The sequence below is a fragment of the Macaca mulatta genome, chromosome 10 (genome assembly GCF_049350105.2).
Source record: "Macaca mulatta isolate MMU2019108-1 chromosome 10, T2T-MMU8v2.0, whole genome shotgun sequence".
Classification (NCBI taxonomy): domain Eukaryota; kingdom Metazoa; phylum Chordata; class Mammalia; order Primates; family Cercopithecidae; genus Macaca; species Macaca mulatta.
In genome coordinates this window covers 14,059,866-14,084,064 of record NC_133415.1, presented here as the reverse complement: position 1 = coordinate 14,084,064, position 24,199 = coordinate 14,059,866, and the positions used below count along the sequence as shown (strand labels likewise).

The 24,199-nt window shown below is 55.7% G+C and overlaps 1 protein-coding gene across 4 annotated transcripts; it reads right to left on the bottom strand.

The window, feature by feature from the left end:
* Positions 1-5,071: 5,071 nt before the first annotated feature.
* On the bottom strand, positions 5,072-22,970 carry MFNG (MFNG O-fucosylpeptide 3-beta-N-acetylglucosaminyltransferase). 4 transcript variants are annotated; one of them, XR_013399037.1, is made up of 8 exons: positions 22,368-22,970; positions 16,646-16,694; positions 16,131-16,233; positions 15,236-15,428; positions 12,945-13,097; positions 10,640-10,805; positions 8,460-8,545; positions 5,072-6,028 (listed from the first exon to the last, which is right to left on the bottom strand). XR_013399037.1 is itself a non-coding variant. In XM_077949747.1 (8 exons), the coding sequence occupies exons 1-8, from the start codon at positions 22,620-22,622 to the stop codon at positions 5,962-5,964; spliced, it is 1,056 nt and encodes a 351-aa protein (XP_077805873.1). In that variant the 5' UTR covers positions 22,623-22,970; the 3' UTR covers positions 5,072-5,961. The 4 variants fall into 4 exon arrangements, 3 of the variants coding, with proteins under 3 accessions (XP_077805873.1, XP_015005772.1, XP_077805875.1); XM_077949747.1 differs by having other exon boundaries at positions 15,252-15,428; XM_015150286.3 differs by having other exon boundaries at positions 12,945-13,030; positions 15,275-15,428.
* Between the last annotated feature and the right edge of the window lie 1,229 nt (positions 22,971-24,199).

The window sequence follows — 24,199 nt, the reverse complement described above, 5'->3', positions numbered from 1 at the left end:
CTCCGGGTGTTTGGGGCTAACGGGAAGTGGGGCCAGGACAGCTGTGCCTGGTGAAAACAGATGTTCTCTGGGCCTGAATGTGGGGCATGGAGGAGGGGAGAACTGGAAGGGGACGGCCACAGCCAGAGAAATGAAGTATGTACAGACCCACTTTTATTTATTCCATTTTACTTTTATTGTGGAAAATCTCAAACCCCTACAGAAGTAGAGGGACTGATATGAGGCACTCCCACGCACCCCTCACCCATCTCTAACCGCCATCTCCACTTTGCCATTCTCATTCCATTCCTCCCTCAAGCCCCTTTTTAACAAAAATGTCAGACATCAGATCATTTCACCCATTAATATTTCAGAATGTATCTCTCACACATTAGCACATTTCTAAAAATAAGTCCAACATCATCACCACACCTAATAAAATGAACCATTCCTTAAGATCCTCTAATATGCAGTCCATCTTCAAATTTTCTCATTGTCCTGAAAAATGCCATTTTAGGGTTTGTCTGTTTGAATAAAGATCTAAACAAGGTCTTGTTGGCCAGGCTGGAGTGTAGCGGTGTGATCTTGGCTCACTGCAACCTTCGCCTCCCAGATTCAAGTGATTCTCCTGCCTCAGCCTCCCGAGAAGCTGGGATTACAGGCACCTGCCACCACGTCTGGCTAATTTCTGTATTTTTAGTAGAGATGGGGTTTCTCCATGTTGGCCAGGCTGGTCTCAAACTCCTGACCTCAGGTGATCTGCCCACCTTGGCCTCCCAGTGTTGGGATTACAAGCATGAGCTACAGTGCCTGGCCCATACATTGTATTTTGGTGCTTTATTTCTTAAATCTCTTTTCCTCTCTAACAGTCCTTTCTCTCTTCCTTTTTATGCCCTTTTACTTGTTGAGGAAACCAGGCCCTTCATCATGTGAGACTGTCCTCATTGTTGATGTGGCGGACCGAACCCTCATGGTGTCATTTAACATGTTACACTGTCCTCCTGCTTCCTGTGGACTGGCGTTTAGGTCCAGAGGGTGGATGTGATGTAGTGTCAATTATTCTAGCTAGCAGACTTCCTGGGAAGTGTTGCATCCTTCCTATGGGATCACATCTGAAGCATACTAAGAATGCTTTCTGGGCGATACTAAGAAGGTGTGGGGCGCTGGTGCACTGCTCACCCTTAGGGAAGAATGAAGGCAAAGGGGCTCAAGACGCCGGCCACGGCCAGCACATGAAATCATAGGATCAGCCGGGTGCAGTGGCTCACACCTGTAATCCCAGCACTTTGGGAGGCCAAGACGGGTGGATCACAAGGTCAGGAGATCAAGACCATCCTGGCTAACACGGTGAAGCCCTGTCTCTACTAAAAATACAAAAAATTAGCCAGGCGTGGTGGTGGGCGCCAGTAGTCCCAGCTACTCGGGAGGCTGAGGCAGGAGAATGGCATGAACCTGGGAGGCGGAGCTTGCAGTGAGCCGAGATCGCGCCACTGCAGTCCAACCTGGGCGACAGAGCGAGACTCCGTCTCAAAAAAAAAAAAAAGAAGAAGAAGAAGGTTTGGTGCATTCTGCTATTGCCAGTCTGATCCCTCCATTAAGAAGCCCCCATTGCATTGCCTCAGTTATTTCAGTACCTTTCACAGAATCTTAAAATACGGACAGAGATGGAAGAGATCTGAGAAGTCCATTCACTTACGTTTCTATTTGTTCCTCAAATATTTGTTAAGCATCTACTATGCCAGGTCACGAGCTGCAGGGAACAGAAGCAAGGGGATCCCTGATCATGGAGCTCACAGCTGGGTGGGAGTAGACAACAAACAAATACCTGGAAGGCAGGTCTGCAAGGGTGACGGGTTATGAGTGACTGTAACAGGAGGTGATTGATGACCACGAGTGGCTGCTCTGTAATGGGAGTGGGGAGCCTCCCTAAGAGATGGAACATGGGAGCTTGACAAGAACAAGCCAGCTGTGCAGGAATGGGGGGTGCAATACAAGGAGAGGCAAGAACTGGTGCTGGCAGAGAACGTGGCACCTGCCACAGCAAGCAAGGAGGCCCTTGTGCCTGGAGCCAGTGAGCAGTGGAGAGAAGACTACGGGAGCAGTGAGGAGGCTGCTGTGATGACAGCCCAGGCAGGGAGTGGAGGTGATGGCCAGCCCAGTACCCCTACCTCTTACTGCTGAGAACGTGAGCTCAGCAAGGACAGAGAGGTGCTACTTACTGAGCAACTACCCCGCATCAGGAGCTTTCTAGGCAGCATCTCAAAGCCTCACATCCTGCTGCATAGGAGTCACTGTGCCCATTTTACAGATGAAGCCAGTGAAGAGTGAAGCCACCTGCCTAAGGGCCTAGAGCCACAGGTGGGCAGCAGGGTGGAGCCCAGGCCTGAGGAGGTTCTCCAACTCTTCAAAGTCGTCCCACAGCGAGATGACCACTGCAGAGTCAGGCTGCCTCCAACCTTGGCTCTGGCACCGAGGAGACCTGTGACCTGGCCCAAGGACCTTCTCCCCTTCTGTGCCTCAGTTTCCCAATCTGTAAAACAGGAATAATGATTGCACCTACTTCAAATAGGTGGGAATGAAATGAATTAATTTATGTCAAGCACTTAGAACAGTGCCTGACCACCAGCATGCCCTTGATGGTAGCTATTTACATTTACAGTTCTGTTGGCATCAATACTTACAGAAGGGCAAAGCTGAGATGCTAGTTCACCAGCCTCCCGGGGTGGAGTCCACCTCACTCACAGCAGGTGCAGGTGCATCAATTAAGAGGTTGCCAGGGCCAGGCGCGGTGGCCCACATCTATAATCCCAGCACTTTGGGAGGCCAAGGTGGGCAGATCACTTGAGGTCAGGAGTTCAAGACCAGCCTGGCCAACTTGGCAAAACCCCATCTCTACTAAAAATACAAAAATTAGTCAGGCGTAGTGGCACATGCCTATAATCCCAGCTACTCAGGAGGCTGAAGCACGAGAATCGCTTGAACCCGGGAGGTGGAGGTTGCAGTGAGCCAAGATCACACCACTGCACTCCAGCCTTGGTGGCAGAGTGAGACTCTGTCTCAAAAAAAAAAAAAAAATTGCTGGGAGGTGAGGAGGTTTACCTTGGGCCCCCTGCACACTCCTTGCTGGGGATAGGGGCTGGATGAGGAAGCCATAGACCCCTGGAGAAGATCTCCAGGCTCCTTCTAATGTCTGCCCCAGGCCAGGGCTCCTGTTCTGGCATCACTCTCTGTCCCTGTTATCATGGGGGCCTACCCTCAGCCAACCAGCCGAAGGATCAGTGACCACCCATGGTCCTCAAAGTATCCCATCCACATGCACCCTAAAATGGACAGGCAGGGCTCAGGCTAAACGCGAGGACGCTGAGCGGCAGCTATGTGCCCAAGGGGCATGGCAAGGCCAAGACTAGGTGGCCTAACCTTGCTACCCCACCCCACACTCAGCCCCTCCCTCTGGGCCCCAGATGGGTCACTTCGGCACAGGGCACAGGGAGCTTCCTAACTTCCCAGGCAGACACGCAAAGGGTTAAACTCAGACTCCCTCCTTCCTCCATCCCAATTCTGATCCTTGCTGACTCTGCTCCCCCTCCCTACCCCCAGCTATTCTGGGACAATGGAGGCAGCAGATGGCCCAAGTCCCGTTCCCTCCACCCGACCCTCAGGATCTGGGAGCAACCCGAAAATCTGCTGCTGCGTCTAAATGTGGGCCGACGAGCAGCCTTCCCTGGGTGGGGTGGGGAGGACGGCGGCTATGGATGGCACCATTCCAGCCCTACCGGGCTGCAGGGCCAGAGGCTGCCCTCACTTGACTGGCATTCCATAAACCCAGCCCTGGGCCAGCCCAGAAAGAAACGGGGCTTTGGAGAAGCACAAGAGGCCGGCTGCACCCAACTCACTGTGTGACCACAGCACGTGGCAGTCCCTCTCCGGACCTCTCCTCCCTGGAAAACAAGGGGCCAGCTTCAGGTGCTCAGTGGTTCCAGATGTCCCCAACACAGATGTAGCCAGAAGACAGTTCCTGATTCTTCAGGGGTGGAGCCCCTGGCCCTAGCTCCCTGTGTCAGGGCCCCTCTGGCCCTCAGGATCCCTCCTCTTCCTTCCCCATCTGAGAGGCCCACTGTGACTCCAACTCCTAGCATCACTGGGCATGATACAGACCTGTCCTCTCTAACCCTTCCCTGCCTACATGCCGCCATACCTGAAATTTCACCATGATCACTTTCACTCATCCATCCACCTCCTTGGGATCTGACATTCCAAGGGCACTTGTGTTTATTCAGTTCCTGCCCTTTGCTGTCAAATCGCCCTTTGGCTGATACCTGAGGCTAAGTCCCTGAGCCCGGAGTCTCCATTCCGCCTTCCCTGATTCTCTGACCTCCCCCAACCCAGGGGCAGAGAAAAGGAGGAACCACTCCACACCTCACAGCACACACGCTTACATGTACACATCATGTACACATGTGCAACACAGCCACAAAAACACACACCACAGGCTGGGCGCGGTGGCTCACGCCTGTAATCCCAGCACTTTGGGAGGCCGAGGTGGGCGGATCTCAAGGTCGGGAGATTGAGACCATCCTGGCCAACATGGTGAAACCCTGTCTCTACTAAAAATACAGAAATTAGCTGGGCATGGTGGCACGTGCCTGTAATCCCAGCTACTCAGGAGGCTGAGGCAGGAGAATTGGGAGAATTGCTTGAACCCGGGAGGTGGAGGTTGCAGTGAGCCAAGATTGTGCCACTGCACTCCAGCCTGATAACAGAGTGAGACTCTGTCAAAAAAAAAAAAAAAAAAAACACATGTACATCTTTATGCACAGACACATGTAGAAGGTACATGCCACACACACACACACACACACACACACACACCTGCGCACTGCCTCACACACTATGACTCACAAACACACTAGTAACAGTCACCATCCACTGTGCCCTTCCTTTCTCTGTGCCAGGCTCTGTAACATGGTCTTTGCACGCATCATATCACACCACCAAAAGTGACTGCCATCTCCACTGTGATAGACAGATAAAGACCCTACCCTCGTCAGGAACATTTTGGCTGCATGTAACAGAAAACCAGACCAAGAGAGACTTAAACAAATAAGCATTTAATTTTCGTACAGAACCAGATGCTGGAGGGAATAGCTGGGATGATTGTCTTGGCCTTTCCTTCATGGTAGCAAGGTGGCTGCCCCAGATCCAGCCATCACACCCACATTCACAGCAGGAAGATGGGGAGTGGGCTGCAAAACCTTCCCCAGAAATGTCTCTATTGGATTTGCTTAGTTCCCTCTGGCCAGAGCTGGTCCCATGGTAACCCCTAACAGCAAGGGAGGCTGGGAAATGAGCAAAAAGGATCATCACGATTGGCTGGGACCCATTATGCTCCATCATCTGGGTCCTAGCATGCTGAGGATCCAAACCAAATCTGGTCCTGTTAGCAAGGGGTGGGGAGCAAGGAGCTTTGGGAGACTGGTTGGCAACAACAGCAGGTGCTTCAGAGCCTGGATTCCGCCATCATTTCCATATCCCTTCAGGAACCCAGGACCCAGGCGAGGGAGGCAGGAGTGGGCGGCCCAGTGCTTGAGCCCCACGGGAATGACTGAGAGACATGAGCCAGGGCCAAGGGCCAGACCCCACCCAGAGGCCATGTCACTGCCTAAAGGGTTAGGACCCCTGAGCCCCAGGCCAGCTAAGTGCCCCCTGCCCTTTTTCAGTTCAGCCTCCTGAGGGAGTCTGGCCCCTGGAGCTTCTCTGGCCATCACCTGGTCCACCTGGTCCCCTGGGCTGTCTAACTCACCTCCCAGGGGCCTGGGGTGCCTTCAGTGCCAATTGTCACCCAGATCCTGGGCTTGCCAACCACCCGAAGGCCCTGCCAGGGACTGCCTATCACAAGACACTTGCCAGGGACCCTCAGTGCCACCTTGCGAGCCAAGGCACACCCAGAAGCCTCTGCCCAACCTTTGCCCAGCAGTTCAGGATTCATCGGGCACCCAGCTGAGGACACCAGGGTGTATCTGGGTAGAGGAGACAATGGAGGGAGCGAAACCTGCAGAGAAACCAGAAAAGGAACAGGATGGTCACCCCCACTTCTGCTCTCAGCCCGCTCTCCTAGGTGGACACATGCCACAGAGACGATTTGGAGCAGGGTTTCTCTAACTCAACACCACTAACACTTAGGGCCAGAGAATTCTTTGTTGTGGAGCCGTCCTGTGCCTTGCGAGATATTTAACAGCATTCCTGGGCTCTATCCACAAGATTCCAGTAGCATCTTCCCGAATCATAATAATCAAAAATGTCTCCAACATTGCCACATGTCCCCTAGGAGACAAATCACCCCCACTTGAGAACTGCTGGTTTGGAGAAACTTCAAAAGCCAGAGAAGCCATAAAGAGACCTCAGCTAAGGCCAATCATCTGACCATATGCATCTGAATCTCTAAGTGGCTCCAGACCCATTTGACAGTAATCTATGACTTCTAAAATCTGTGGGCTTTGAGGAAATTTAACAGCAATTCTTAAACCTCTTGTCAGTATAGCTATGGCTTACACACTTCTGCTGACGGGAGCTCATTCTATTAGAAGGCAGCTTCATTCATCTTGGAATTTTGAATTTTTGTTCCTATATCGAGCCAAATTCTGTCTCCTTGTAATACCCAACTTGTTCAATGCAGCCTTGGCCGCAAGGGCCCTCAGCATCGTGGGAGCCCTCTGCCCCGGGAGAGGCAGCACTGCAGAATGTCAAGGCCAGGGGCCCTGGTTCCCCCAAGCATCGCAAGCGTCCAGACAGAGCCTACAAAGGCCTTGGAGAGGCCCCCTGCCACGTCCCCAACTAAATCTGACACCATTCCTTCCTCTTCTCCACATTCTGGTCACACAGGCTCCCTTTCCTACCTTGAGCAGGTCAAGGCCTGTCTCCTGCCACCAGGTTTTTGCATATGCTGTCCCCTCTGCGGGAGCGATCTGCCACCTGCTCTTCTCCTAGCGAACTCCTGCTAGCCCTTCAGGTCCCTCATGTTACCTCCTCAGAGAAGCCTTCCCCGGCCAGCCACTACTCCCCAGTCAATATCAGGGCTCTGGCTTACTCTCCCATAACAGCCTGTACCTGCATACTCACCCTCATCCCCTACACACACAGTCTCCTGGACTCCCCATCCCCCAGGAATCCGTCTGGATAAGTCTCTGTCACTCAAGTGGACCCAGAGTTCACCCATGCCCTCCTCTACTCATTACCTCCCTGAGTCCCTGCTCAGTCCCCAAAGGTAGGATCAGGCCTCCTTCCCCAGTTTCTAGACCTACTGCATGTCACTACAGGGAGCAGAAATGGAAATAGAAGGGCTGGGGCCAGTTCAGCTGCCTAGAGATGGAACAGACTGCCACAGGAGGGAGGAGCTCCCCATGGCTGAAGGCATGCAAGGTGAAGCCAGCCCATCAGTTGGTGGAGATGCTGGGAGGGGTCAAGCATCAGTTCTGGGGTTGGACTGATGGGCCCAGAGTCCATGTGTCCCCTCCCCCTACTCCTCTCCACCCCCATCCCACCACCCCTGGCCAGCATCACAAGCCATAGCTGGGCCGGGGGCAACGGCTCATGCCTATAATCCCAGCACTTTGGGAGGTCGAGGCAGGTGGATCACTTGAGGTCAGGAGTTAGAAACCAGCCCGGCCAACACGGTGAAACCCCACCTCCACTAAAAACACAAAAATTAGCCAGGCATGGTGGTAGATGCCTGTAATCCCAGCTACTTGGGAAGCCAAGGCAGGAGAATCGCTTGAACCCGGGAGGTGGAGGTTGCAGTGAGTTGAGATGGCGCCACTGCACTCCAGCCTGGGCGACAGAGTGAGACTCCATCTCAAAAAAAAAAAAAAGAAAAAGAAAGAAAAAGGAAAAAAAAACAGCCATGGCTGGCAGGTGCTGGTGTGTGGAAAGGAAGCTGCATATCACAGGCTATGTTCCAAGACTGCTCTAGACCAGTCAGGAGCGGATTTGAGTGGCCCATCTTCCCGTGGCCAGTTCTGGGCAGTACTGGAAGGCATTATTCCAACCCTTTACCTACCTAAAAGAAACATTTAAGAGTATCAAAGAAACAATAAGTCCAAAAGAGATAAAATAAAAATCCCCCATTAGAACCTGAAGTTCCACCATGAGAGCATTGCCTGTGCTCAGGGAAGGCATTTCAGCCTTCCAGGGACTCCTGAAGAACCCAGAGGATTGGGGCTGAGAGAGCTCTTCAGATCCACGATGGCCAGCGTCCAGGTGTTACTAATGGGAGACTGAGTCCCAGAGAGGGCAAGACACTTGCCCAAGGTCACACAGCAAGCCAGTGGCAGGGTCAGAAACTGAAATCCACTCCGTCCACTCCTAGCTCTGCGCTGTCAGCCACCAAAACCTGTCCAACTCCGCTCCCTCACAGCTCCCCCATGTTTGGATGCCTGGACTCAGCCCCCACTCCTCCCATCCAAGGTTCCAGCCCTCAGACCCACCTGGAGGGGTCCTCCTCCGCGGAGAAGGGGCCCTGTAGCTTAATGACGTTGAGTTTCCCCTCAAAGACACCGTAGCTGAGGGTGACCTGGGCAAGGAGATAAAACAGTGAGTGTTGGGGTGTCGCACTGGGGATCCCCACAAGGGGGCAGCATCCTGGCACTGGTAGAGGAGGGCGTTTAAGCTGCAGGGAAAGCTGCCCCGGAACCTGAAATTCCCCACTGGTGGTGGGAGCCCACCCCACGCCCCAAGGCACTTCACAGCTGGAAAAGCACTGCCATGCCCTTAATCTCATTTGCTCCTTCAAGAGTTGAGCTCCCCTGAGAGGCTGGAACAATACCCCATCTACAGATTTGGAAACTGAGGCTCAACAGAAAAAGGCACCTTTCCAGTAAGCTGCATGCCTGGACTAGAATGGAGGTTTTCTGAGACTCACTGGAGGGCCCTGGCACATCCCTCTTCACCCGGAGCCTGTACTGCACCAGTCAGTGACGACATGGATCATGATTTCAGCTCAGAGGCTGCAGAGCACAGTGGTTAAAGACTGCGGGCATAGGGACCACCCAGCTAGGGTTCCAGTGCCCCTCTGCCCCATATTAGCTGTGTGCCGTGGTCAGTTCAGCTCGCTGGGTCTCATTTTCCCCATCTATAGAATGGGGATAATGTTAGTACTGACCTCATGTAAATACTGTGAGGAAACAGAGAGTTAAAGAAGGGTGGCTGGGCTCGGTGGCTCATGCCTGTAATCCCAGAACTTTGGAAGGCTGAGGCAGGTGGATTACTTGAGGTCAGGAGTTCGAGACCAGCCTGGCCAACATGGTGAAACCCTGTCTCTACTAAAAATACAAAAAATAGCTTGGCATGGTGGTGGGTGCCTGTAGTCCCAGCTACTCAGGAGGCTGAGGCAGGAGAATCACTTGAACCCGGGAGGTGGAAGTTGCAGTGAGCCAAAATCGTGCCATTGCACTCCAGCCTGGGCAACAGAGTGAGACTCCATCTCAAAAAAAAAAAAAAAAAAAAGAAGAAGAAGAAGAAGGGAAAGCCCTCAGCGTGGTGCCTGGCATTGTGGGTACTCAGGATACCATAACCAGTAGGGTGCCCTGGTTTGGGCTGCCTCAAATCTGCCTCCTTTTCCTGGCTTCAGGCCCTGCCATCTTAATAGGACCAACCTCACACCCCAGTTCCAGGCCTGGCCAATCAACACTAACTCCAGGTGCTGGTAGGAGATCGGTCACGTGACCCAAGCTAAGTCGTCAGACCCATGAATGCCAGCCCTGGGATCTGAAGGAAGGAGACGCTCTCCTCCGATGGTGGGGGAACGCTGGGGCTGCCATCTTGCCAACATGAAGGCTGAGCCCGCTTGAGGACGGGCCAACTTGGGGGAGAGCGGACTAGAGTGGAGAAAGTGGGAGGCCATCTGCACGCCTAGACCCCGCCGGACCTAGCCAGCCAGGCCCTCAGCTTCTCAGTTATGTGAGCCAGCCATTTCCTTTTCAGGTTAGCCAGTCTATGTTGAGTTTCTGTCACACTGTTAGGCAGGAGATTCCGGGCACACTCCCAGCCAGGACCATCTACAGCGTCAGAGGGCAGCCTCTCCGAGGCAGAGCCAGTTGGACCTGTATTACCTGCCAGGTGGTGGGATGGGGGTCCCCCTTCTCCCCCAGCCTAACGTAATGCTGCGCATCCCCCCGAAGACCCACTCCATCCCGGTAACCTCAGGGTTGGCAGGAACAGCACTGAGCAATGGATAGGGGAGTTTTGATGAAGGAGGGGGCTCCCAACGGGGAAAATCAGAAAGGGCCAGCTGGGCTCCCCGGGAGGAATGTGGGGAGGATGGAAGACTGAGTAGAGGCAGCGGTGGGGAGCAGGGTGTTGGGAACCTGGAGACAGCCTCATCTCATCTGTTCAGGTCCTTCCGGCTGGCATTTGAGGACCAGATCAAAGAATTTCAGCTTCACAAATGCTAATCCTTGAGGGTTAGAGGTGAAGGGGTTGAGTCCCTGTGTACCCTTAGGGGGTCCTTTGCCACCCTAGGCCTCAGTTTCCCCATCAATAGGGAACAGCCAAGCCCCATAAGCTGGAGTTCCAGGTTTCTTTCACACACCAGGAGGGAGGGTTGGGGAGACCTCACGTTCCTTTGGTTCCCCCTTCCCATTTGCCACCTGCCCCAAGGCCAGCTCACCTGTTCTGGGAGCTGCGCAGTCCTCAGCAGCTGCAGGGTCTCCAGGTGGGAGTGGAAGAGGGGGCTGGGCTGCAGGCGGCCGCCCAGCTTGCACTCAATGATATAGCCCATGGTGCAGTCATCAGGCAGCCGGATGAGAGCGGATGTGTCCATGAAACGGGAGCCGCTGAGGGACAGAGCCAGACTGTAGACACTGGCCCAGGCCCTCCACACCCAAAACCGTGGGCTACCCTATGAAGGCCCTCCCGTGGGACAAGCTGGCAGAGTAGAGCACCTGCCTCCTGCTTACTGTATGACCTTCAGCAAGTTGGGAACCTTGGGGAGCCTCAGCTTCAGTCTCCTGTTCTATGAAATGGGGATGCTAATGGCCCTGTCTTCACGGGGCTGTTGTGAGGATTAAACAGGGAATGGGAAGGTGAGGCCCTTTATAAATGTAGCCTTTCCTTCTCTCCCTGTCTTGTTATTCATTCATTCACTCATTTATTCATTGCTGATGCCAGATACTACACTAGGGCTGAGGATACAGAGATGAGAAAGAAACGCTTCCTGCCCCCAACAGCAGTCCCTATTCTGGAGGGAGACAGAGCAGGGAGCAGGTCTTTCAAAGAATGGTGCTAAGTCAGAGGGAAGCACGCTGCCTGGGGGTATAGGAAGAATCAGGCAGGCTTCCCAGAGGAGGTGGTAGCTTTTTTGTGTTTGTTTGTTTGTTGGTTGGTTTTTGAGACAGAGTCTCCCTTCATTGCCCAGCTGGAGTGCAGTGGTGCAATCTCGGCTCACTGCAACTTCCACCTCCCGGGTTTAAGCGATTCTCCTGCCTCAGCCTCCTGAGCCCGCTGCCACACCCGGCTAATTTTTGTATTTTTAGTAGAGACGGGGTTTCACCATGTTGGCCAGACTGGTCTCAAACTCCTGACCTCAAGTGATTCACCCACCTCAACCTCCCAAAGTGCTGGGATTACAGGCATGAGTCACCTAAGCAGTCTTGCAGGATGGGCTGGAGTCAGCCAGTGCTGAGGGAAGAGAGGAACAGAGTCCCAGGCAAGGACTTCAACTGGCCGCACACACCTCATTTATGCTGCCGCCCTGGATGCTTGGCCAAGGGGCAAATGGGTGCAGAAATCCAGCCTGTACTCCCCTCCCCAGCCTGCGAGCCCTCAAGCTGCACCTGCAGGATTTGGAGGCAGTGGGCTTTTTCTAATTCACACAAAGGTAATTTAGAGGTTGGCAGAAGCCTGGGTGGGGGCATCCCAGGCACAGGGATGACCCTGGTCATGTGTACACACACAGCTCTGTGGACAGGCCCCAGGACAATGAGCCCACTCGTGTCCCGGGGGGCCCCTCCCAGCCAGGCAAGGCAGGGCAGGCTTGGGTAGTAGCAAGGCTTGCAGACCTTGGAGCCAAACCCAGCAGCTGAGTGACCTTGAACCTGGCTGACCTCAGACTGGCTTCATCTCAGCGCCTCAGTCGCCTGAGATCTAGAAACACAAGGCTAAGGCCACCTTCTCCCTGAGGCATTGTGATCCTGTTGATGGAGCACAGAGCTGGCTCAGAGTCAGCCTCAATACAAGAGAGTGGCCGCTGATGGTGCTGTTAATAATAACAACAGCCCGGAAAGACCTCCGGAGGCCAGGCCTTGCCACTTCTGGAATACCAGTGTCCCACCCCCACCCACACTGCGGCCTCCACTACCCCTGAGATCCCCTCATGATATTGGGAGTGATATCATCTCCCTTCGATGGTATGATGAGTAATATCACAGGGTGTACACCCACTGTGATATTAGGAGTAACATCATCTCCCTTAGATGGCCCAGTGTAGTGTACGTGGGGCTGACCCAGCTCAAATACCACCTCTTCCTGGAAGTCTTCCCTTCTGCCCTCAACCAGAAGGCCCTTCTCCCTCCTCTGAAGGCCCTTACATTCGGCCTTCGCCTCCCCTACGGCACTGACCAGTCAGAAAAGGGCAGCAAATAGCACCTACCAGGGCCAGCCCAGACATTTTCTCATTGAACCCTTACCACACCACTGGCCATTGTATTATCAGGCCCATAGGCAGACGGAGGCACTGGGGCTCTTGGAGATGATTGACTCGCCTGTGTGTGGCAAGTCATACACTCGGCCGCGCAGCCCCGAGGGCAGGTGGCAGGTGGTTTGCTCGCCACTAACTGCCGCACTGTGACACACATGAATGAGGAGCAGCTTCTCCTGAGCTCACTCTCAAAGCCCTTCCTGCTGCCAAGGCCCCTCCTGTACCCCAGCCGCCACCCCCCCCCCGCCTTCCTGCCCACCTCGGGGTCTCTGCTTACCTGGCCCACGGAGCCATCTTCAAAGCCAGTTTGCGATTGATGCAGAAGCCAGCACCCCCGGTGGCGAACCAGAACTGTACCAGCCTCTGAGGGAGAGGAGGCCAAGGGGCAGAGTGAGCCTGGTGGGATTTGTGGGGGAAAGGGACAGCCAGGCTACCTTTCACCCCCAACCCGCATGGCTCAAAAGCTCTTTATTTTGAATCTCACTAGAATCTTGCTACGGTCTGGCACTACTGTGCCCATTCTATAGATAAGAAAACAGAGGCCCGAAGTCACATAGTTAATTAGGAGTGATGAGGTCACTGATCAGACTCAAGTCCAGCTGGATTCCAGTTAAAGGGGACGAGTACTGGTTTACCCACTTGCCCCTTGGCCAGGCATCCAGGGCAGCGGCATTAATGGGGTGTGTGCGGTCAGTTGAAGTCCTTGCCTGGGACTCTGTTCCTCTCTCCCCTCAGCATTGGCTGACTCCAGCCCATCCCGCAAGACTCTGTTTAGGTGGCTCATGCCTGTAATCCCAGCACTTTCTTTGGGAGGCTGAGGTGGGTGAATCACTTGAAGTCAGGAGTTCGAGACCAGCCTGGCCAACATGGTGAAACCCTGTCTCTACTAAAAGGCCACTGTGCCCCTTTCCCCTGAGAAAGGTTTCTACCTCACTCCATGTGGCTTGGGAGGGGCTGCCAAACACTGCACCTGCTCTCCTGGGCCACAGAGGTGGGCCTAGGTTGACGGGGCCTGAGTGTGCAGAGGAAAGATGTGGCTGGGAAACGAAGGTCAGGCTGTGTCCAATACGGATCACTAACACTTCCTTTCTTTTTTTTTTTTCAGAGACAGAGTCTTGCTCTGTTGCCCAGGCTCAAGTGTAAGTACAGTGTTGCGATCTCGGCTCACTGCAGCCTCCGTCTCCCAGGTTCAAGCAATTCTCCTGCCTCCGCTTCCCAAGTAGCTGGGACTATAGGCGTGCGTCACCACGCCCAACTAACTTTTGTATTTTTTAGTAGAGATGGGGTTTCACTATATGTTGGCTGGCCAGGCTGGTCTCAAACTCCTGACCTCAGGTGATTCATCCACCTCGGCCTCCCAAAGTGCTGGGATTACAGACATGAGCCACCGCGCCTGGCCTCAGATCACTAACACTTTCTAGTGTTGACTTTGTGCCAGGTCTCATTCCAAGGACTTGGATAGATGACCTCATTTCATTCTTTCTTCTATGTTCACAACCACTCTTTGAGTACGGGCTATTATTACCCATTTCACAGATTAGGAAACTGAGGCACAGAGAGGTGAGGTGACTTCATCAAGGTCACAAAGCCAGGAGATGGCAGGGCTGCCATGTAAACCCAGGGAGTCAGGCTCCAGCGCGCAGTTCTCCACCCCAGAGGCAAATGGCTTAGGCAGAGGTGAGTGGCCAGTAGTGAAGTGGTATGGGAGCCTGGGGGACCCCCTGGCTCCCCTGGAATCACTCACACACAGAACCCCAGGGCCCAGAAGAATTTAATTAAGGCTCAGAGGCTGATTAGCTACTGATAATTAAGGTTTTGTGTTTTCTGCTCTTGTTTTTTTCCTAATGAAGCAGATGGTGACCTGAGAAGGGAGGTTGAGCCCTGCTGTGTGCCCAGCTCCTGCACCAGGCACTGCCTCTAGAGAGGGACCTCCCAACCTGCCTTTTTCCTTGGGCCAAGGGAGCCCTAGGTCCTGGACCACTCTAACACCTGATATCCAGTGGGTCCTGGGGACAGGGAAAGAACCATGCAATATTTGGGACATACTTATACTAAAAAATTCCTCATTATTTATTTGAAAGTCAAGTTTAACTGGATGTAGTGGTTTTTCATTTATTTGTTTAATGAATCTGGCAACCCGAATCAGCATCCATCCAGGTCAGGAACTGAGGTGGGTATGGAGCCCCCTGTTGTGCCAGGTGTCAACTCTTCAGTCACAGGCTAGTGGAGGTGTCTGGAGAGAGAGGGTGCCCAAGGAGGGGAAGTGGGGGAAGGGTTCTGGGGCTCAGGCAGCAGCAATTGATCACCCAGCCCCACAGTATTCCAGCAAATTTTTTTTTTTTTTTTTTTTTGAGATGGAGTCTCGCTCTGCCACCCAGGTTGGAGTGCAATGTCGCCATCTCAGCTCACTGCAACCTCTGCCTCCCGGGTTCAAGCGATTCTCTCTCTCAGCCTCCCAGGAAGTTGGGACTACAGGTGCCAAACCCACCTGGGGCCAAACCCACAACCCAGAACCCCTCTCACCTCTCTAGCACACCCCCGCCCCTGGGACTGGCCTGGCCCTGGGACCAATGGGCCAAGAGGCAAAGGAGGAGGAGAGGGACCCACCGTGCGGTTGTGGGGCTGTGGCTCTGAGGCGCGGATGGGCCGGTTCAGGCTGGGCCTTCCCACGTAGACGTCGCTGTCCAGCGGGAAGCCTTTCAGCAGCTGCAGTAGCGCTCTTGGGTTCACATAGTTGTCATCGTCCACGTGGCAGAACCACCTGTAGGGATGAAATGGGGAGAGTGAACTTGTTGCGGGGTGGGGAGTTCCAAGCCAGGGTCCCCAAGCACCCCCACAGTCGGTCAACAGTGACAGAATGGGGGTAGGGGTGGGGGAGGCTGACATTTAAGGCATCTGTTTTGTGCCAAGTTGCATATTGTGTAAGCTCGTGAGGAGGGTACCCACTTCACAGTTGAGGACCAAGACTAAGAGGTTAAGACACTCGCCCTGGCCAGGTGTGGTGGCTCACGCCTGTAAGCCCAGCACTTTAGGAGGCCGAGGCGGGTGAATCACCTGAGGTCGGGAGTTCGAGACCAGCCTGGCCAACATGGTGAAACCCCCATCTCTACTAAAATTACAAAAGTTAGCCAGGCGTGATGGTGGGCATCTGTCATCCCAGCTACTCGGGAGGCTGAGGCAGGAGAATCGCTTGAATCCAGGAGGCGGAGGTTTCAATGAGCCGAGACCGCACCATTGCACTCCAGCCTGGGCGACAAGAGTGAAACTATCTCAAAAAAAAAAAAAAAGTCATTTTCCCAAGGTCACATATCCAATCCTGAATGGCAGGACTGGAACCCAGCTGGACTTCATCTGCCCACTGCCTGCTAGGGGAGTGGGGGCTAAAGTCAGACCCCAGGAGGCCCACGGGTTATTTTCACTGGGCCCAGACCACACCTATCCCCAGAGACCCAGGAACACTTGCCTAAGCCCACTGGCCAAGAAGGTGTCGAACTCAGCAGCCATCTTGCAGGACAGAGCTGGGTGGCTGTGTTCCGCGGAGCAGTTGGTGACCACAAGGTGGGACCCTGGAGAAGTGAGGAGTCAGGGGACCCTGCCCAGCTCCCCCCTTCACAGCCCTGAACACAGAATACAGAGCAAGGCTGGACTACAGGGAGGCTGGAGCGGCCCACCCACTCCCATTTTACACATGGTAACACTGAGGCCCCGGGAAGGCAGACCTGCCCAGGACCACAGAGCTAGTGGACAGCAGGCTGGACTGGCACTCAGGTGTCCAGGGCCTTGTCCAGCACAGCTCCTCCCCTACCCACGCCCACACCAGTTTCCAGGGAAGAGGCCCACTTCCCTCCTGGGCAAAGGGGGATCCCCACATGCCAAGGGTGGGCAGCCCATTTCCTGGAAACCCTCAGGCCAGGACACAGCCACCCCAGCTTTCCTGGGCAACAGCTAAAGACCCCCACCCAGGCAAGGCAGAGTTACCCAGTCTCTCCTGGAGGCCTTTGTCTGGGCTGTCGGTGAAGACGAATGTCTAGGAAGGAGAAGAAGGGGTCAGGACTCACGTCGGCCCAAGCGACACCCCAGACCAATCCACAGCCTGCCAACACCAGGCCCCAGATGGACTCTGTACTCCTCCAGTGACACACACACCCCTCTCATGGTCACACGCTGCTTCAGGACAACATATAACACACACAACTCAGCCTTTATAGACACACAACTTCAGGGTGTACGCAGCCCACAGTCTAAACACATACCCTCGCCCCCTTTCCAGAGCAGCCACAGGGACCCAACCACAACCACACACCTGGGCAGCATCTCACCCTTTTCTATCTCACACACACACACGTGCGCGCACACACACGTGCACGCACACACACACGCACGCACATATGCACGCACGCACACACACACGCACGCACACACACGCGCACACACACGCACACACATGCACACACACACACGCGCACACACACGCACACGCACACACAGCTGCACTCGGCTCCTCCACAGTCACGTAACACAACCTTAAACCCATTATCAGGACACAAACTGTATGTGAACAGACCCACACCCAGGCCCTGGGACACCGCGCCACTAGGGAGACGTCACACCTTCACAGCCACACAAACCCCCTGTGAAAGCCATCTCGGAAATGCCGCCTCACAGCCCAGTCCAGCTCTCCCAGATTGGACATGCACCTGCCCCCAGCGACCCTCAAACCTCACAAGGCAGGTGTTTTCATCTGTTCTCTTCCCAGACGACGAAAAGGAGGCTGAGCGATGGACCAGGGTTGGCAAGTGCCAGGCTGACATTCGAACCCACGGACCTCTCCCCGCCGCCTCCCAGGCAGCTAAAGCTGCTCAGCCCCTACATAATCCAAACCCAAACTCTGAATGAGAGGTAGAGGAAGCACATGGATGCGACAAAGACAAGCCAGGCTGGGGACAAAGACACGCCAGGCTGGGGACTGTTGTCCTTCCCATTTCACGCCCGGCCCAACACGGGCAGAGCTTCTCAGCTGCCCAAGTGGGTCCTCTCACCCAGTGAGCACCTCAAGGGCCTTCGAGGGCCTCCCCGGCCCTGGGACTGCCCGGCCCAGGACTCAGGACAATTCTGGACCCTTCCCAAGTGCCCCACCTCTTTAAAGCCCCCAGACTCTCTCTCAGCCCCCACTGGGGCCACACTCGTGGCTTAGCCCTTTCCTCCCTCGAAGCTCAGGGCCTCCAATTGCAATGCTCCCCTCTGCTTATCCACAATCCCCTCCCTCCTTTCCAGGAATTAGCCCTTCAGATCAGAACAGCCCCCGCCTTGAGCCTCAGTTTACCCATCTACAAAAGGGGTAGATGGCTGTGAGTAGTGGCTGTGAGAATAAAACAAGATTGTGTGTAAAAGAGCAAGGAAGAGTTGACAGTGAAGTCAGGCTCACCTACTTGTATTTCAGGGGAAACTGAGGCATAGGAGGCCAGGAGGCCAGGAGCCAGGTTTGACACAGGAAGGGGCAGGAGGGAGCCAGGCTGTCTCCCAAGGCCCATGGCCACAGCCCTGCTTCTGAACCACTATCACCTCTCACTGGACTATTGCAAGACTGCCTCTATCCCTCAGATATGTTTTCCTGCCAGGACCAGAATCGGATAACATCCACCTCCACCACCAGCCACTAACACCTTCCATGGCTCCCTACCACCCTTGGGATAAAGGCCAGCCTCCCTGTGGCCAGTGAGGGGCCACCTGGCCAGCCTGCCTGATGTAGTCTGATCTCATTACTTCCTGCCCACTCTTGGGGCTTCTCTCTCTCTCTGTCTCTCTCTCTCTCTCTCTCTCTCTCTCTGTCTCACACACACGCACGCACGCACGCACGGGCCCACACCTCTGATCCTCTGCACATGCTGTGCCCTCTTTCCACCCTCTAGCTCCCAGCTCAGGCATCACCTCCCCCAGGAAGCCTTCCCTGACACTCCTCCAGCTACTTTAGGGGCCCCTGCTATGTGTTCCTCAGCCCTCTGTTCCTCCTGTCACTAACAGCAGTTAGCAAAACTCCCTGGTTACAGAAATTTATCTCTCCGTCTCTTCCACCAAACAATGGCATCCTGGAGGCCACAGGCTGGGTCCAATTTGTCTCCTTGTTCCGGCACCTGGCTCTCCTCGGGAAGGCCTGGGCAGTGTCCACCCTCTGAGCCTCTCTCCCTGGGGTCTGTCTCCCACCGTCAGATTTAGCAAATGCTGGAGGTCTCCGGATTTCCGCAGGGGGAAATGTTGGTGGTCCCAGCCTAGGCCCTGGTCCGCTTCTCCATGACGCCCACTCCGTCAGTGATGCCATGCAGCCTCTCAGCTTTAAACACCATCAGGGAGCTGGAGACTCGTGGACACCACCAGCCCTAGCCTCTCCCTGAGCTCCAAACTGTCAAATCCCCTGAAACCACGACGTCTCCTGGGGGCTGAACGCATCAAGACTGAGCCCCCGTGCTCCCCAAGAACTGCTCCTCCCTCTCACTGGTTGGAACCCAAAACCTCAGACTCTCTGCTCCCCCACTCTTCCTCTCACACCTCCCCCTGAGCCTATCATCAATTCGGCTCACCAGCCTCCAAATAGTCTGGGACGCTGCTCTTCCCTCCAGCCCGCCCCGGCCACCCGGGTCCCCTCCACTGGCCACTGTCATCACCTGCTGCCTGCTTTGCCGCAGGCCCTCCTGCTCCCACCCCAAGACTGTTTTCAACACAGCCTCAAGGGATCCTATAAAAGAAGCCAGGCCTTTCCTGCCCTGCCCTCGGCAAACTTTTGCCACCAAACAGCCACCAGATACCGAAGTACTCTCAAGCTTGGAGCATGGGCCAAATGGGCCGAGGACCGTTTCCGGGTGAAGATCTAGTAACCCGAATAGAACAGAATAGGCACTTTGGGAGGCCAAGGCGAGCGGATCACCTGAGGCCAGGAGTTCAAGACCGGCCTGGCCAACATGGCAACACCCCATCTCTACTAAAAAGAGAAAAATTAGCCAGGCGTGGTGCACATGCTTGTAGTCCCAGCTATTCAGGAAGCTGAGGATCGACTGAAACCAGGAGAAGGAGGTTGCAGTGAGCCGGGATCGCGCCACTGCACTCCAGCCTGGGCAACAGAGTGAGACTCTGTCTCAAAAAAAAACAAAAACCAAACCAAAACTAAACAAAACACAGCAGCCGTGAGCAGAGTGAAGGAGGGAGCCGGGAAGGCGAGCCCAGGTCCAGAGGGGGCGGGGGCACGGGAGAGGGCGGTGAGGCTGGTGCTTTCAGTCCCTGGGAATCCTAAGGTTGGCACAGAGCAATGGGCAGAGTTTCCTCGGAGCCAAGGGCTGTATTTGACTTGTTTAAGGAGGAGACCTGACAATGGGGAAAACTTCACAGGTAGCCGCGGGAAACAAAGGGATACGCAGGCTGCTAGGGCAGGGGAGGGGTGGCCGGGGACCATCTGCTGCAGACGAGGGGAGGTGTGGGGCTGCTGCCACGTCTCCTCCCAACAAGGGAGGAGAAAGGCTCCCCTTGAGCACAAAACCCGCTTCCCCCAGCCCACCCCTCGGCCCAGGACAAAGGCCAGCACACGAGTCCCGGCCCCTGCCACAAGACCCACCTGCCACCCGACTGCCCTTAACCAGCCAGGCAGGCGCCCAGCGCTGCAGTTAACCAGCTCAGGCCCGGTCCAGACACTCCTGCCCTGTGCAGACGGGGAAACTGCGGGCTGAAAGGGGAGGGCCTTGGCCGAGGTCACAGACAGAAGTGAGCCAAAGGGTGAGAGATGTGGGGTAGCGAGCGAGGGCCTCCCTGTCCTCCCACCTCCTCCTCTATCTCAGCATGCTTCCTTCTTTCAAGGACAAGATTTCTAGAGTCTGCCCCTCGCCCCTTGGGTCCAGCTGAGTGGATTCATCTCCCACCTCGGCCGAACCCTGCTCAGTGTTTGCACTGTAAGGCGGGAACATCACGGTCATCACAGCCGATCTCTGGGGCTTACTGTGAAGGTGAAACAAGCAACTCGCCTGATCTACAGCCCTGAGCGGCGGTAGAGCTGCCAGCACCCCCACTCCCACCCCACCGCCTGATTCGCATGTGGGATCAAGCTTGGGACAGGGAAGGGGATGTTCTTGCCTGCCTCTCCTGGCCTGGTACTGCCAGGCACAGCTGCCCAGGCTGAAGGCCAAGGACCCTCTCCTGTAGCCCAGTGACCCAGGCCTCACAGGGCTCCCAAGTCTCAGCAGGCAAGAAAAGCACCCAGCCAGGAGCAAGGTTCTAGGTCCCACTGGGCACTGCCCCCTCAGGCCTTCTGCGTGACACCACGCCAGCCAGCACTTCCTCCTCTCTGGCCTCAGTTTCCTCATCCGGGGCAAGGGCAGCACCGCAGTGATGGGGACAAGACAGGAAAGGGCCGTGGGCCACGTGAGGCCACGCTCCCGGGTACACAGACGCATAAACAGGAAGGCCTGCGGGAGGGCCCGCCTTGGCGGCTTCCGCAGGAAGAACCAGGATCTCCCCAAGATGAGAAGCCGTGTGGGGCCCAGAGAAGAGCTGGGGTGCTGGGGGCCAGTTGGGGAAGAGTTAATCCTGAGTATAAGGGCAGAAATCAGGGCAGGGTGCCCCTCCCCAGGAGGGCCTGGCCTCTGCCAGCCATCCTCTCCCCCTCCTTTTGGTCTTCCAGGAGGCCTCAACTATCTCCAAAGACTCAGTCACTTCCTCCCACTGAGCCAGCCGCCAAAGAGGGGACGGATGTGTGTGTGTGTGTGTGTGTGTGCGTGTGTGTGTGTGTACCCGTTTTCCACCTCCCCCATCAACGGTCCCTAACACCCGACATCACTGACTTTGCTTAAGGAAGATACTGGATGCGAGGAGGGGAAAGGCTGGAAGGGACTTGGCTTGCCGGAGCCATGCAGCCATGTGACAGACACGCCTCTTGTCACGCACATCTAGCACACTCCAGCTCCGTGCGTGTGAGCACGCGTACACACACACACAATCCCACCTACTGCCTCACTAAGGCCTCCCCGACCTACTGCCCACCACTGCCTCAGGCACCACCCTTGTGGCATGCGCTCTCCTTCCCTGCCTCGGAAGCAGCCCACAGGAAGCCAGCGCAGGAGACCAGACATGGCAGCCTCGGCACACCCAGGGCAGCAGAGGCACAGCAGGAGGGGCTGTCGGGAAGCCTGAAGGGATGCCTCCTCCAAGAACAGACCCCACCTAGAGATTCTCCCCCAGTCCCCCACCCTCAGAGCCTGGGCAGGACAGCACCTAAGGCCTGGGTGGAACAGCCTGGCCTGGGCACGGGTCAGGGTCAGGACCTCTTGGAAGCCTCCACCCCAGCTGCCCAACATCCACCATTACCCCCGATGCCAGGCTGGGTCTGGGTGGCTGGGGGTGAAGCCCTCACGGGAGCAGCTAGGAATAGAAGGACCCCCAGGAAGGACCCGGGAGCCTGGAGCAGGGGCCCAGCCTGGCCCCCAAAAGTGGTGGAGTGGAGGGACCTGGATGGACCTGGAGTCAGGACCAGTACAGGGCACAGGCAGGACCACAGGCAGCCCCTGAAGCCCGGAATAAGGAGAGGGGAAGAGGGTCCCAGATTAGGCAGGTAGCAGGCAGCTTCTCCCATGAGGCAGTCAGGGACCCCAGCCCAGTAGAAAGGCCTCTGAGAACCCCTTAGGCCAGGGGACACTCCCAGGGCCCAATGTCACCCACTTGTCACCTGTTCCCTGGTCCTGGAAACCCACGTGTCAAGCAGCAGCTCCAGGCGCAAGCGGTGGAAGGCCCGGGTCGTCTTCACTGCGATGAAGACATCGTGTAGCTGCAGCTCAGGGGGCCCCGGGCTCGGCTGGCTCAGCTCGGGGGTCTCCTGAACCCGCTGCGGGGACAGGTTCAAGTGGTACCGCAGACACAGGAGCCCCATGCACAGCAGGGTGAGGAGGGCTCCAGCCAGGCCCCGCGGGAGCCGGCACTGCATTGGTTGGCCCTGGGACCCCAGACAGCTCAGCCCCCAAATCCCAACCAGACAGGGAGGGGAAGCTGGTCAGGCAGGGGCTCCAGCAGAGGCAAAAGTCTGGCAGACATCAGGGGCTGGCAAGGAGGGAAGAGGTAGGAGCTGAGGCTCTGGACCCAGAGGCTGAGCCATGGCAGCACGATCTCGACCGCCGCCAGCCCTCCACCTGCTCCCGCTGTCCGGCCTGCCGCAGCCTCCGGGACCGCCTGGCCCCGCCCCGCTCAGCCCGAGGGGCGGGGCCAGACGAAGGGAACCCCAGACAGACGCGGCTGAAAGGAGGCACCAGCAGAAGGGGCAGCCCCGGCTCTGCCAGCTGCTGCGGTGGGAGGAAGTCACAGCAAACCCTCCGTGCCTGGTGGAAGAGAGGGTCCTCCGGCACCGTCCACTCCTGCAGAGAGCTGTCAGCTTGGCCCATTCAACACCCATTATTTTGGTGTCCTGCTTCATCCAGCCCCCAGCTTTTGCTCACCGGTTTCCTCCGGGATGCTCTCCCATCTTCCACCAGTCTCACCCACATCTCACCCACATTCCCTCCGCTAGGCTGAATTCTATCTGGACTTCAAAGCTTAAGGGTTCCCTTCTCCAGGAAGCCCTCCGTGATAACCTCTTAACCTTTGGGGCTCCCACAGTTGTTTGCTCAGTTCCTGTGGTCTTCACAACAGCACTAGGACTGTCATTCCCAGTTTATAGCTGAGGACATAAGGCACAAAGGTACAGAATGAACAAAAACAATCCAGCAACTCAGCCACAGAGCTGGTGGAACCCAGGTGTCTGGTCCTCTTCGGGTTCACAGGAGGTCCCCTGAGGGTACCTGTCAGCTGTGCCCCAGCCCATACCTGACTTCACTCCGCAGTCTCTGGAGCTGCCTCTCTCCCAGCATCCAGCCAGTGGACAGACAGAGGGCCTTCTCCAGCCACCACCTCCATCATGTCTCGCACAAGCTCACTCACACCTCCTCCCTCCTCCACTCAAGGCCTGCACTGGCTCCCATTTTCTTCAGAACAAAAGCCAAAAAGCACACAGCAGCCCACAAGGCCCTGTGTGAGCTGGCCTCCAAGTTACTCCCACCCCATCTCCTGCTACTCCACTCCAGACCCCTGGGATCCTGGCTGGCCCAGGCATGCGGCCGCCACAGGACCTTGGCACTTGCTGTTCCCACCTGGGCCCCTCCCTAGAGACCTGCACGTCTCACTCCCCCACTCCCTTCTGGTTTTTACACAAAGGTCACCATCTCTGTGAGGCCTTCCCTGACCACGTTGTTAACACTGCAACCCCTCGCCGCCTCCTTCCCAGCCCCCTAGGCCTGTCCCTCCCAAGCCACTTCTTCACTGTTTTCTCCATCACGCTTTTCATCTTCCAACATTCTGTATGTTTAATTTACTTATTGTCAGTCCTCCCCATAAGAATATCAGGGCAGGATTTCTTTTTTGATCACTGAGTCCCTAATCCCCAGTGCCTAGAACAGTGCTTGGCAGACAATAACTCAATCAATGTTAATTCAACACAACAAAGTACCAGGTGGCTGGCGAAGTGAACTGGCC